At 43.8% G+C, this 15,200-nt stretch overlaps 1 protein-coding gene across 1 annotated transcript; it reads right to left on the minus strand.

Annotated features, from left to right (window-relative positions):
• Positions 1 to 331: 331 nt before the first annotated feature.
• Positions 332 to 14,977, minus strand: LOC128430271 (retinal guanylyl cyclase 2). The gene is made up of 23 exons (XM_053416302.1): positions 14,737 to 14,977; positions 14,361 to 14,591; positions 13,634 to 13,786; positions 12,765 to 12,907; positions 12,345 to 12,500; positions 11,843 to 11,992; positions 11,316 to 11,535; positions 11,150 to 11,225; positions 10,973 to 11,057; positions 10,771 to 10,887; positions 9,368 to 9,451; positions 8,568 to 8,744; positions 8,332 to 8,485; positions 4,141 to 4,284; positions 3,901 to 4,049; positions 3,470 to 3,633; positions 2,671 to 2,794; positions 2,306 to 2,374; positions 1,953 to 2,127; positions 957 to 1,055; positions 746 to 831; positions 550 to 635; positions 332 to 448 (listed from the first exon to the last, which is right to left on the minus strand). Exons 1-23 carry the CDS (start codon positions 14,975 to 14,977, stop codon positions 361 to 363), a joined length of 3,171 nt encoding a protein of 1,056 aa, XP_053272277.1. The 3' UTR covers positions 332 to 360.
• Positions 14,978 to 15,200: the final 223 nt, after the last annotated feature.

Genomic DNA, 15,200 nt, shown 5'->3' on the forward strand with positions numbered 1-15,200 from the left:
CGACCCAGGGTTTGAACTTGTGTTTATGCAACAGTCTAACTTTTTATTGTCTATTGTATCAGACCCACAGGAGGCACAGAAATTACTGGTTCAATATAAACCTGATGAAGTGATATCAGACAATCACTTTCCAGATGTTACTCTTATTTATATTATAAGTATTTCCCTTATATGTTCATAACTTTATTGTGCTTTCCCAACAATTACAAATCTTGAGGTTCCACCAGTTTTATTGCATTTGGCTGAAAATGTTTCAATGGCTAAGAAAATATCCTTAAAGCACAGCGTTTGAGGTGGGGGGGGGGGGGGTTGGTGTGTGTGTGTGGGGGGGGGGGGGGTTGGTGTGTGTGTGTGTGAATATTATTTTTTGTTTCTTTTCTGTCGGTCCAGAAATTTTTGTCGTCTCTCAACTGGAATCTCATCAAGACTGATACCATGGTTACTGGCCCTGAGAGATAGAGACAGAGAGAGACATCACAGACAGACAGAGAACGTTAACATATATTTAAATACAAATGATCATGTGTATACATTTAAATAAACTCCTACCCTCCGATCACATCTGGAGGAACTGGAAGAGGTTTAGTGAAACCATCTTGCCCAATTAGCCAATAGGTGTCCTCCGAGCCCTTCACCTGAAAAAAAAACCATCATCCACTTCATCATCAGTAATTTCAGCTGATGAAATATATATATATGTAAAACAGATGAAAAACAGATGAAAGGTGAGAGTAGTTAATCAGACCTGAGCTTTCCTGGTTTCGAAGTGATATCCCAGTTTGAGGCTGGTCAGAACCTTCATCGTGGCCAGACTGATGTGGATCCTATAGGCTGGACACACAAAAAACTTACTTCAATAAATGTCATTCATCAAGTTCACGTTTCATGTTGACTCACAATATTTCAAACTAGAGAAACAAAAGAAAAGAAACTCAGATCAGAGTGTTTTTACGTACGCAGTCCAGAGGCTTCCATGTGTGATGCTGTGGTCACTGTGTCTCCAAACAGACAGTACCTGGGCATCATGAGTCCCACCACACCAGCTACGAGTGGACCTAAGCACATACACAGGTCACGTGATCAGTCAACACACCCACAGCGTGTGGAAGCTGGAACATATGTTTCTGATTCATCACATTTCATTAAGCTGACTCTTCTATCCAAAGTGATTTCAAATGAGTGCATCAACCATGAGGGAACAAACCAAGAATCAAGAAGGTAACATTTTTCTTCAAGAAAGCAAAATTACAAAGTGCGACATGTAAGCGACATTAATGCTACTATTTAATTTTTTTAATTCAAGGTATACCATATATCTGTTTTTAGATTGCGTTAGAAGATGTGTATACTTTCTATCCTGTCATTGGGGAGCTCGTTCCACCGTTTAGGAGTGGATCCCCCGTTTCCCCCCTTGTCCGTTCCATTTGGGAGTGCCAGAGGTGAACTGTCCCCCGCGCCCCCCCCCCCCCCCCCCCACCCCCGTCTCACACAGCATCAAGCAGGGAGCCTGCAGTTGCAGAGGGCGCCAATTTGCCCATTCCCCACACAGTGATAGATAAAAGAAAACCGCTTCGCTGGCCAGATGATTTTTTTTCTTTTTATGTGCTCGTGCCGCCCCCCCACGTGACATGAAAAAGTGAGGCTGCCCGGTTCGCCTGTGCCCAAAACCGCCACTGCCTCCTTGACCTGTTGTCTCCTGTCCTACATCTGGTCAACCTGTGGTCACCAGATTATTCTTCAATGAGACTCATCCTCATCTGCAGGCACCAAAGCTGACCAGTTAACCAGCTGACTAGTTAACCAGCTGACCAGGTCACCAACAAGCACCAGGCCACAACAGAGCTGACAGTCAACCAGAGAGTTGGTCCAGAACTAATGTTCACTATGCTTTGAGCAGTATGACGCCATGTTAACGACATGTTAACGACATGTCGGGGCTGTGTGATTATTACCTGAGTGCAGGCCAATGCGTATCTTCACTTTGATCTCAGGCATGTGTTTGATCTTAAAGGCTCCGATCGAGTGCAGGATGTCCAGAGACATGTTGGACACTTCAGCTGCATGTCGGGTTCCGTTCCTGTTTGGGACGCCTGACGCCACCATGTAGGCGTCTCCGATCGTTTCCACCTGAAAACAAAGCTTTGATGGATGCTCTGACTCTGTGGCGCATAATTACACTTCAGTGAATCAGGAAGAAGAACAAACACTGATCTCATTAATTCTCTAGTCATGTAATCTTAGTTAAAGGTCAAAGGTCCCTTGTGTTAAGTAAGAGCAAATGTGTATGAGGAGGTAAACAGTTTACCTTGTAAACATCATGACTCGCAATGATGGCATCAAACATGGTGTAGAGGTCATTCAGGAGGTCAACCACCTACACACACACACTTTTAGTTAAAAATGATCTACTATAAAACGAACATCTAAAATCAACTAGACTTGTACTATATTTATTTACATTACATTTGTAGAATCTCTAGTTTTAATGAAGCTCGGCGTCAGACTTTAACTGGATTGATCAGCAGCTCTAGGGTTCGGGTGTTTTGGACAGGAGGAAAACTCTGAGAATTCAGCTCCCAATAAAATCCTTCTCAACATTAACACTGAAGGAATCCTAACCCAGGAAAAGACTACAACTCCCAACAAAACAGGAAGTAAGAGAGCAGATACCTCGATTGGCTCGCTGAGAGCTGAGATGGTTGTAAATCCAACGATGTCACTGAAGTAAAGAGTCGAATCGGAATAATGTTCAGGTCGAACGGGTTTCCCTTTTTTCAGAGCTTGAGCCACTGATCTGAAACAATGAGACATATAGATCATATCAATATACATACATGTATATACACACATACATACATTAGCCACCAACCTGAATAATAAACATAGATCGAACCAACGATTAGTGCGGCTGTTTCCAGATCAGAGCAGAAGCAGCAGTTTGTTGGGATCTGTGTCTGTCTGGAGGATCGACACTGACAGGAGACAGTCCTCCAGACTCTAACCTGCTCTCACTTTACACTTTAACAATGAACACGCACACTCATCACATATAATTAGGACCAGAACAGAACAGAAGTTTATTTTATGTTTGTTTGATTCACTCCAGAGTTGAGAATCATATTTAATACACAGGGGAAAAAAAGTTTTTATGTGCACTCTGTTCCCTGTCCACACACAGTCAGCACTTCAGGGTTAAAGGGTCAGGATGCGATATGGAATCATAATCTGACATAAATTAAAAACTTATTCAATGCGTTTTTTTCTGTTTGTGTGTAAAGAGCGATTTCCCAAAGTCTCAAAATAGAAGCAGCTATATTGACTGAAATCTGTGATGTACAGACAACTTCCAGTGGATCCCTGTGATACTGAAGGAATCTTAAAAACATCATGTAGTGATCCACTGCCCAGCCACCAGGTGTCACTGCTGTGTCAGACCTGAGTCTCATTCAAGGTTCTACTGCTGTCGTACTTGGGCAGGAGTTGTCCGATCAGTTTATCCGTCTTGCTCCTCTCGACCTCCAGCTCGTCTGTTCGTTCTCTGATCAGATCCTCCAGGTTTGAACTGTACTGCTCCAACATCCGCAGCATGGAGTCGATGATGTTCGCACGCTTCCCTCGATTTATGCCCCGAAACTGCAAATACACAATCACATCAACACGTTAACAAAAAATACACAACACACAAATCACACGATCCCACAACATTAGAGTAGATGATGTTCCCCCACTTCCCTGGATTAACGCACTACCACATAATGTACATACACACAAAACACACAATCATACAAAAACACAATACACAGAAACACACACATATTCATCATCATGTAAAATACCAACTGGATTTTGTGTTATATTGTGCAGTTTATCATGTGGCCAGCAGGGGGCAGCTGTTCCCACCTGTTTGAAAATGTCGTCGAAGCTCGGCCTCTTACTCGGATCTTCATTCCAACATTCGTTCATCAGACTCAGACATTCGGTCGGAGCTTCGTCCACCGAAACCACCGGCCTGAAGAGCGGAGGGGGCGTCTTTATACGCTCCACGATCTCTATCAGACAGACAGGCAGAGAGAGACAGGTGAGAGAGATGGGGGAGAGACAGACAGACAGACGGGTGGTGCCTGGACCATCCTTTCTCACCGTGGGCGGGCATGTCCATCATGGCATACGGCAACGTGCGTGAGATCACTTCCTGTATGATGATAGAGAAACTGAAAACATCTCCGGCAAATGAACCTCCACGGACCGAGTTCCTCAGAAGCTCCGGGGCGGACCACAGCAGCTCTGAGAGAGAGACAGGTTGAGAGAGAGAGAGACAGACAGACAGACAGACAGGTTGAGTGAGAGAGAGAGACAGGCAGACAGGTTGAGTGAGAGAGAGAGACAGGCAGAGAAACACTGACTGACAGAAAGACTAATTGCTCTTCTCTCTGTGTTAGCCCCGCCCCTTATGATGGCGCCGCGAATGGCTGTCCGACGTTCCATTCCTCAAACCCTTTCACCGGACTTTACAGACCCAGACACTTTTTTGGAGATTTTGGTCAGAGGAGCAGCAGCTCTCTGTGGAGCTTGGAGGAGACGCAGGCGAGGGAAGCGCGCTGGAGCGCTGGTTAGACTGGTTAGACTGGTTAGGGTTAGGGTTAGGGTTAACTTCCAGCCATGAAGTTACTCTGACTGCAAGAGCGGGGGTTCCGAACTCCGCTCCCGGCGTTACACCTGGCAACTGTCCACTCTCTGCCCGACAAAATGGATGAGCTGCTGCTCCTAAAGAAGATAAACAGGGATTTATCCGGATCTTCTGCCCTGTGCTTCACTGAAACCCGGCTTGGTGAGTGCATCCCTGACAGCATCCTTCATCTGCCGGGCTTCCAACTCCACCGCGTGGACCGCGTTACGGAACTAACGGGGAAAACGAGGGGAGGAGGAATCTGCTTCTACATCAACGAAAGCTGGTGCACAGATGCCACAGTGCTATGGAAAATATGCACTCCTCAGCTAGAAGCCATTTCCATAAACTGCAAACCATGTTACTCACCGCGGGCGTTTTCCTCCTTCATTCTGGTCAGCGTGTACATACCACCTCAAGCCTGCGTGAGCGAGGCACAGCGGCACCCGGCTGACCAGATAACCAGCACGGAGCCAAATCACCCGGACTCTCTTCTGATTATCCTTGGGGATTTCAACCAAGCAAACCTCAGCCGTGAACTGCCAAAATACAGGCAGCACATTAAGTGTCCCACCAGGGACAGAAACACACTGGACCATTGCTACACAACTCTGAAGAATGCCTATCGCTCTGTCCCCCGTGCAGCTTTGGGACTCTCTGATCACTGCCTGCTTCATCTCCTTCCAAGCTACAGGCAGAAACTAAAATCTTTAAAGCCTGTGGTGAAAACTACGAGGAAATGGACCAACGAGTCAAAGCTGGAGCTACAGGCCGGCTTTGACTGCACTGACTGGAGTGTTTTTGAGGCTGCATCTTCATCTTCATCTTCATCACTGGACGAACTCACGGACACTGTGACGTCATATAACAGTTTTTGTGAAGGCATGTGCGTACCCACCAAAACCTATTGCATCTGTAATAACAATAAACCGTGGTTCAAATCAAAGCTCAAGCGGCTTCGTCAAGCCAAAGAGGAGGCCTTCAGGAGTGGGGACAGGATCCTGTTCAACCAGGCGAGGAACACACTGACTAAAGGCCGGCGCATGCTTCTGCAACTGCGTCGGCGGCTTTTCACGCAGCTGTGTCGCAGGACTCTTTGTCATTCATGCTTCCCCAAGCACTGAGCGTCTTACACAGCAGTTCCCCGCCAGAACACTAGGCGGAGTAACGTTTTTGGTCGAAGACGACCTTAGAGACGCCGTCTTTCTTCTTCGTCGATTGTTTATTTACATCACCACTGCGGCTCCTCGTAGCCTTTTTCTGGCGGACAAATCCTCCAATCAGTGACGGGTGATACAAGTGGTCATACTTTCGGATCTCTTCTGCCAAACGCTCTTCTATTTGGTCCATATTCGTCCTTCTAAATCTTCCGTTGTTTCTGCCGTTATAATGTGGAAACCGGAAATGCGACTCCGGAAAGGATGTAGTTAGCAGACCAATCACATCCCTTGCGGGCTGCGTCAGGCTCGCGGAGCTTTGCCGTCTAGTTAGAAAAATTGGGCGACGCACGTAAGAAGAGATACATGAGCACATAAGGGGCCCGGAGGCTCTTGCGCTTGCGGGGCTGTGAAAAAGCAGAAGCATGCGCCGGCCTTAAAGAGATCAGAGTGGCAAAGAGAAGCTACTCGGAAAAACTGGTTTTCAGCTAACGACCCTGCTTCAGTGTGGAGAGGCCTGCAGGACATCTCTAACCACAGGAAAACCTCCCCCCCCCCCCATGGAGAACCCTAAACTGGCTGAGGATCTGAATGTGTTCTACTGCAGGTTTGATCCCCCCACATTAACACCTCTCACCCGCTCCAACCCAGACTTCACACAACCATCTGCACCCCCTGTTATCACCTCCCCCCTCCCCCCTGACTCCCCACCAGCACTCAGGGTCCTTAAAGAGGATGTGTGCCAGCTCTTTCAGAGACAGAAGACAAGGAAGGCACCAGGCCCAGACGGTGTGTCACCCTCCGGTCTGAAAGCCTGCGCAGAACAGCTGGCTCCCATCTTCACACGGATCTTCAACAGATCTCTGGAGCTGTGTGAAGTCCCCTCCTGCTTCAAAACTTCCACCATCGTCCCAGTCCCTAAGAAACACTGCATCACTGGACTGAATGACTACAGACCCGTCACCCTGACGTCTGTGGTCATGAAATCATTTGAAAGACTGGTGTTGACCCATCTGAAGGACATCACAGGCCCCCTGCTGGACCCCATGCAGTTTGCCTACCGGGCTAACAGGTCAGTGGATGATGCTGTCAACATGGGGCTGCACTTCATCCTGAAACACCTCGACTCCCCAGGGACCTATGCAAGGATGCTGTTCGTGGACTTCAGCTCGGCGTTCAACACCATCATCCCAGAAGTCCTCCTCACCAAACTCATCCAGCTCACTGTGCCTGCCTCCACCCGTCAGTGGATAAAAATGTCCTGATAGACAGGAAGCAGCAGGTGAGGCTGGGTGAAATGACATCCAGCACCCGGTCAGTCAGCACTGGTGCACCTCAGGGATGCGTGCTCTCCCCACTGCTCTTCTCCCTCTACACCAACAACTGCACCTCAGGAGACCCATCGGTTAAAATCCTCAAATTTGCAGACGACACATCAGTCATTGGCCTCATCTGGGATAATGATGAGTCTGCATATAGGAGGGAGGTCGAACAGCTGGTCCTGTGGTGCGGTCGCAACAACCTAGAGCTAAACACGCTTAAAACCGTGGAGATGACAGTGGACTTCAGGAGGAGCCCCCCAGCACTGCTAGCACTCAAAATGCAGCCCATAGTAGATCTTACTGGTCTTCATATGCCTACTGCTTATAATAATCAGCTCCCTCTATTTCTGTGACGGTGACATGACGTCATACAAAATTGCACCACCAGAAATTTCAGGCTAAAATCGCCACTGGTGTGAACGCATCATTAGTGTCGACATGGAGGGTTAGGGTTAGGGGGGGCACTTTCAGATGTGCCCCACAAATCTGCCTAGCAACTCGACTTGAATAACTTGAAACGCGACTCCAGGTCCACCCAGCAGAGAGAAGTGTTAGAGTTGATGAGTGTGTTTGGAGAATAAGCTCCACCACGTTAGATTTCTAATTGTGTGTAAACTTGTTTCACTCTTCAACCCATTTGACTTGACTACGTTACACAGATTATTATTCTGCAGAAACAGATTTACTGTGATCAACTGAAACGTGAGTACTTAAAATCCCATCTGCATTTTAAGAGCAGCTGTTTAAAGTAGCATTCTCCTAAAGCTCTTTATTCAGAGTATTGATGTTGACGTTGATGTGAAGCTATGTGTCTGTCTAATCTTTTACTTTGTTGCAATCATTTTACTTTAAAGCTGTATTATAGACAACATATTTGTGTCACGCTGAGCGCTAAAGCATGTGAATTTTATTTGAAATATGATTTCTGCTCCCTGCTGGCACTCAACATGTAGCCCATAGTATATCTTACTGGACTATATAGGCCGACTGCTTATAATAATCAGCTCCCTCTATTTGTATGACTGTGAAATGACGTCATACAAAATTGCCACTGGTGTGAACGCATCATTAGTGTCGCCATGGAAGCTTATCTAACCCTGACCATTTTATCCAGGGGTTATATAAACACATGTTAGCATATATAAACATAAATCAAAATAGAAAAATAGAAATAAACATGTTTTACCTTGTGGATCCTCAGAGAGACTGAGGCTCTGAGAGTGAAGGATCATGGGAAGTCCGTAATCAGTGATTTTCAGAACAAAACGTCCATCAACTAAACAGTTTGTTGACTTCAGTCGACCGTGACTCAAACCTCGAAGATGAAGATACTTCATACCCTGAGACACACACACGATTGAATTATTATTATTTATCATTGATATTATAAACATGATTATATTATTAGTGTCTGAGCAGCACCTTGATCAGGTCCATAAGCAGTGAGGACTTGAACATCCAGTCCAGCCTCATGGTGGCCTCGGCGAGCAGATCAGCCAAACTCCCTCGAGGACAATGTTCAACAACGAGAGCGAAGATCCCAGAATCCAGAAAGAGTCCAAGATATAAGTTCAGGTTCTCATGTCTCATCTCCCGTAACTGGACATAGCACAGAGCATTTTAACATCTCCATCTGAAAACTTGAAAACGTATCAATATACTAAATAAATGAATCAATATTTACTATGCTAATATTTATATTTACATTATATCAACATATTAACTGATATTCCAGTGGTCTGGCGGCCTGTGATATCTGTCCAGATGATTCAATTTTTATCAGACTGACACATTCACAGGAGCTGATCTCCATCATGACAACAATATTATTTCCTCTTCATCAATTTGTCTTCAAAGTAAAAGCTCCAGGTTCACTTTGTTGCTGTAAGGCTTTATACTGAGCTGAAGGACAGAGCTGTTATTTTGAAAGGTTTAGAACTTGGTCTGAAGATTGTGTCGGTTGTTTAACAGATGTATGAAAAGAGCTGTTCAGTAAATAGTTCAAATTTATATATAAACCACAAACTCGTCAGCGCAGATAATCTATGAACACAAAGTTTTCTAACTTCACTCGGCTCCATAGCATGTTTATAAATTCCAGCACCCCCTGCTGGGCACAGCCAAACTTACTGGCCAATCCCTGAAATATTGTATGTTAATCAATATACAAATCAATATATTGATCAATAATGAGTCATTAAGTCAACGTGAACTCTACGTACATGGTTAAACAGACTCTGGGTGTTTTGATTGACAGCCGTCATCGTCTTTCCAGCAGGAATCTTTTTCATCCAAACCCAGTCGCCCTGGTAACAATGCAACCAATCAGAGCAAGAGTCAGTGTGTCAGTGAGACAATACAAACGATACACAATTAGACAGACGTGCACACACAGTGCGACAGTGAGACAGGTGCATAGTGAGACAATTACAGGGTGGAGGAATTAATAGTTTTTTGATGCATCAGGTGAACGATGGATTCAGAGACTGAACATAATCGATTCATGTTTCCTGCGACGCCCCGTTTATCCAGGAACATAAATATGAATTCATCAGGTTTTTATAAAGATCAGTTCTAAGTGTGATGATTAGAAAACATCAGAGGAGCAGAATCTCTTGTTGACCAGCGGAGTAATGCTCCTCGATTCTGCCAGGGGGAGCCACACTGATACAAACTTAGGATGTAGTACACGTGGAGATCACTGACCACCAGTGTTGCCATAGTTACTTTGAAAAAAAGTATTTTACACACTGGTCTCTCCTCATGTCCTACCACATTGACTGTGAACCAAAGAGCAAGACAGGCTTCATCGTACTTGGTTTTTGAACACCGTCTCTTGCTTCGCCGGCCCGATGACTTATCTAATTAATTAACTAACCCTACACTAAGTGATAAACAGGTTCTTCTCATGAAGTGAATCCTGTTGTGTTGATGTGTTCAGTTCCATCAGCATCTGTTGGACTTGTGTCCTGGGAGAAGATCCTCACATGAGACTGAGCTTCATAACGTTTCTCTGTAGTTTGACTCTTGTTGAGTTAAGAACAGAGGAAGTTGATCCTTGTGAACATCTATGAGACAAACTTTGAATATGAGACTAATAACATTTGTTTGATCGACCGACAGTTGCAGAGTGAGACAGGTCCACATTGAGACAGTGAGACAGGTCCACATTGAGACAGTGAGACAGGTCCACATTGAGACAGAGAGACAGGTCCACATTGAGACAGAGAGACAGGTCCACATTGAGACAGAGAGACAGGTCCACATTGAGACAGTGAGACAGGTCCACATTGAGACGGAGAGACAGGTCCACATTGAGACAGTGAGACAGGTCCACATTGAGACAGAGAGACAGGTCCACATTGAGACAGAGAGACAGGTCCACATTGAGACAGAGAGACAGGTCCACATTGAGACAGTGAGACAGGTCCACATTGAGACGGAGAGACAGGTCCACATTGAGACAGTGAGACAGGTCCACATTGAGACAGAGAGACAGGTCCACATTGAGACGGAGAGACAGGTCCACATTGAGACAGTGAGACAGGTCCACATTGAGACAGAGAGACAGGTCCACATTGAGACAGAGAGACAGGTCCACATTGAGACAGAGAGACAGGTGTACCTCCAGTATTCCGATGTTGGAACTCTCAGCTGACGTCAGGATGTAACTTCGAGCGATCGAGCGAAGCGGAGTTTTAATTTCCAGAAGACTCTTCATGATCGACTCGTCGTTCAGTTTCTATGACAACAACAACAACAACAACGTGATCAGCAGCTCGTTGTTGTTTACCTGCAGACGACCAGGTGATGACATCACCACTGACCTTCCTGCTGACTTGAGTGTCGATGAAGACGATGTCGTCCAGAGTCAGGATCAGTTTGGTGACATTCGTTGATCTCTTGTACTTCCTGTGCAGACGCCACCATTATTTTTATTATTATAATCATTAATAATAATATCATTGTGTGTGTGTGTGTGTGTTTGTGTGTGTGTCCTTGACCTGATCCAGTAGAAAAATGCTCCAATCAGAGCACAGAGCAACAGGAAGATGAATATCATCGTCACCGTGTCGAGACCTGCAGAAACAGGAGATTACCTACCATGTGACAGCAGGGGGCGCTAACCCTCTACATGTACAAACATGTGACATGGTATGAGTAACTCACCGCCGCTGCATGGCTCCTCTGGACTGAACCAACAGAAGCTGGCTTTGGGGGGTTTTCCTCCGGGGAAGATGAACGAGCGGCTCAGGGGTCTCAGAGCTCCGACCAGCCCGTCTGTGTCTGTCGCAGCGAGCGAATGTGTCGGCACAAGTCGATCGCCATCGCTGTCCAGCACCACGTACCTGGCCTGCAGGCCACGCCCCTTTTTACCTCCATATAAAACCTAAGAAAAACAACATGTTAAACAGAGGAAGGTGATGATGTCATCTGACCAGGATCAAGATCAGGGCCAGACCATCATCATATTCGTACAGTCAGAAGTCCTAGATGATCTATGAACTTCTTTCTATTATCTATTAATTATCTATTACTGTTTTTAATCTACGAGATTCATCTGTTGAGTGAAAGTCGCTAATGTCGACTGTAAAATCTGATTCGTGGTTTTTAAAGACCATATCTTTAATTCATTTGTTTTCATTTAGTCTCGGCATCAAACTACTTTTTACTTCACGTCTGTTTTAATGTCTGACCTGATTAAAGCCTTTGAAATCAAAGCCTCCATCTGATTGGATGAGGTGGTCACCCGTCACCCAGTGCCCACCTCCTGCCTGACGACGCTCCTCCACCGCCTTAGCAACGAAATACACCATGTTGAAGATGGTTCCGAACATCGGAGAAACCTGCGGAAAACATTCAAGACCGAACTTCATCTGGTGATTTTATACTGAAATCCTGTGACACAACTTCAACGTCTCGTTGTCAAGCTAACTCATGCTAACTCAAGCTAACTCACGCTAATTCAGGCTAACTCACGCTAACTCATGCTAACTCACGCCAATGATGACACATTAAGTTCCTTTCTTCTTTACATGTAAACTGAAATCATCAGAGGTTCTAAAATAGTTTTTTACTGCTTAACTAGTTGAGTCAAAAATTAGGAATGAAATCATTTTAGTTGATCCAACTTATACACCTAACATCTCCACCCTCATGTTTTGTAGTAGAAGTTGTGTATTTGTGTTGTTTGTTTACCTCTGTTGCAGAGACAGCTGACCGGATCTCTCGGCTGATTTGAGCCTCACGGAAAGCTTCGTAGAAACTCTGGTCGGACGCGATAGTGACAGTCAGGACGGAGCTGTAGGCGTGACGCAGCTGCGTGTTGTTGGTCAGCTGAGGGAACACTGTGTCCTGATGACCAAGAAAACACAAAAGGAACCAATCAGAACTAAGTTTCAAACATTTAAACACATTTAAAAGACAAATTGAAAAAATTTGACTCAAGAGTTTCTTAATACACACACACACACACACACACACACACATACACACATTCAAAGCCTTAACAGAGATATAAACTCTCTGAGTGCTCTTATAGTTGATTGATCACTTTAGTATAACATTGATAAGTTATTGACCTGTTTTGATTGAAGTTGTCACCTGTCAATCACTCACCTGGTACGGCATGGCGTACAGCAAAGTGTCGTACGGTATAAACACATAACCATCAGAAACCATCCCCATGTCCAGAGCAGCCAATAGGAGCTCTCTCTGATCCTCTCCACCAATCAGAAGAGAGCTCATGCACATGATCACAACTGCAACAGAAACAATAACAATAGTTTTTAATGTTTCCGGATTTAACTGTGACAGAAATAAAACTTTTACTCTAAATCTACTTTATTTACTTGACTTTAAATTGGTGTGGGAACTCAAATGAATTCTTAATTTTTTTTTTTAAGTTTAATATTAAATAAATTTAATCATTATCTGTTTTATAAGAATTATTGTTATACATTAGTAATATTATTTGACTCTATCCTCGATACTAAAAGAGGAGGCTACTTGGTCTGTTGTTAGTTTTTGTTTGTTGAGGATTTTAATTAAACATTTTTAACCTTTTCATTATTTTTAACGTTCTTCAGCGTGTTCTGGATCATCAATAAACCCTATCATCTCCACATGACCCTAAACTATACAACCAAAATCAACACTTTAATTGATGAGTTCATTGACTGGAAATGAATTGGCAATAAAGATTAATGTCTCACATTAGAAATGATTCACTGAACAATCGACTGATTATTAGACAATAAAACATTGCTGATATGAATAATAAAAATAAAACAGTTAAACATGTTATCTGATGTTTTTCTACAGAACCTGATGTTGATATTTAACTTTAGATTTTCAACTCATTCATGATTCATCTATGATTATAGATAATAATTCAAAACAATAAGAATATTATGTAGAACCTGATGATGTGAGGTTAATTAGCAGCATCTACAGTCTCTGTTTATATATGATCTTTCAGTTCTGACCTTTGACCTTGTCGGCCTCTTTGATCTCTTTCAAAGCCTCACGAGCTCCTTGGTTCCTCGTTTCCATGGTAACCACTGGGCCAATCGGGAGGCCCATGGCCCGGAGTGCAGAGGCCACTTCCTGCCCGGTGCTCTCCCATAGGCTGGAACGAGCTGATGAAGACGATGAAGAGGAGAAGCAAACACAAATTAAACTTCTTTTATTGATGGAAATCTTTGTTTTTATGTTCATAATAATGATTTTACAAAAGTATACAGAATATATATATATTGATGTTATAAAATGTTTAAAAATTTAATATAATATATACTTAAAGTAATGTTAATACAACACAACATTTACTCATTTAGATATTATAATATCGAATTATCATATCACTGGATTGTTTGTAGTATATTTATTTCTTTATTTTTCTCTTCTTCGACAAAAACATGTAAATAAGTAAATTCAATTTCATATTAAAAAATGAAGTTAAAGTTAAACCCTGTGAAAACTATGTTTTACTACTGTAAACCTTATTTAAATTACCTCAGATCTTCATTATATAAAGTGTGTATTCAAACGATCATATACACACAATATAAATAATATAAACAAGTATAAATATTAACCAAACCTTTATCAAGTAAAAATATTTTACAATAAATGTAATAATTTTTTATTAATTCATTTATATGAAGCGAAACTGAAACGAGACCACTCCCACCATATGATGTCATTTGTCACCTGAGATAATCCCGACATGCGCCCATTGGAAGGACTTGAGCACGGTGAACAGAATCCGGCTGGGAGGAGTGATGGGCGGCAGATTCGGCCAATTAGCATCTAGACAGCCGGGAGATGCAAGCCCCACCTCCCAGTGCTCAGCCAATAAGGATGCCGTGTGACAGAGGGCGGGGTTAAATGGTCCAATGTAGGCGTGGCCATAACCCTCCATCTCTCCAAGTTCTGTCAGAGCTGAGATAAAACCAGAAAAAGTTCAATCATAACGAAAGTTACATATAAAAATGTAAACAGAATTCAGCAACGTAAAAACTATGCATTTGAAAACTAAGTTTCTCATTCATTTATTAAAATAACACAGAGCTGATTGTGGACAAACCTTTGGAGGTGGAGCAGTCTTCATCCAGCAGCTTCACGTCGTACCAGTAGCCTCGGCTCAGGCTGCTGTCGCTGCGTAGCCGTGACAGCGCCAGGTTAGCTGCCGCCGTGGGCATGGCCCGAGAGAACATGGGGTCACATGACCACGGACCAATCAGAGCCAGTTTGAAAGTCGCCGCCCAAACTTCCGAAATGCTTAGCAACCAAAGACACGCACATAGCAACCTCAGAGGAAGCCACATCCTGACAATCTGGAAAAAAAACATAAACATTTTATCACTTTTACTTTTTGGGTTTCCATAGCAACATGAGCGTCATCATCTCTCTGATGAAACTTATCATTTGATTCTGAACGAGCAACACATCGAAAACCAGAATGAAGTTCTGATTCAAAATGAGAAGGAGAATGCTTTTAAAATAAAAAGACTCAGGATTTTAAACTAAAACTCTAAACCATGCTGCAGC

This window comes from Pleuronectes platessa, chromosome 23 (assembly GCF_947347685.1).
Source record: "Pleuronectes platessa chromosome 23, fPlePla1.1, whole genome shotgun sequence".
Taxonomy (NCBI): domain Eukaryota; kingdom Metazoa; phylum Chordata; class Actinopteri; order Pleuronectiformes; family Pleuronectidae; genus Pleuronectes; species Pleuronectes platessa.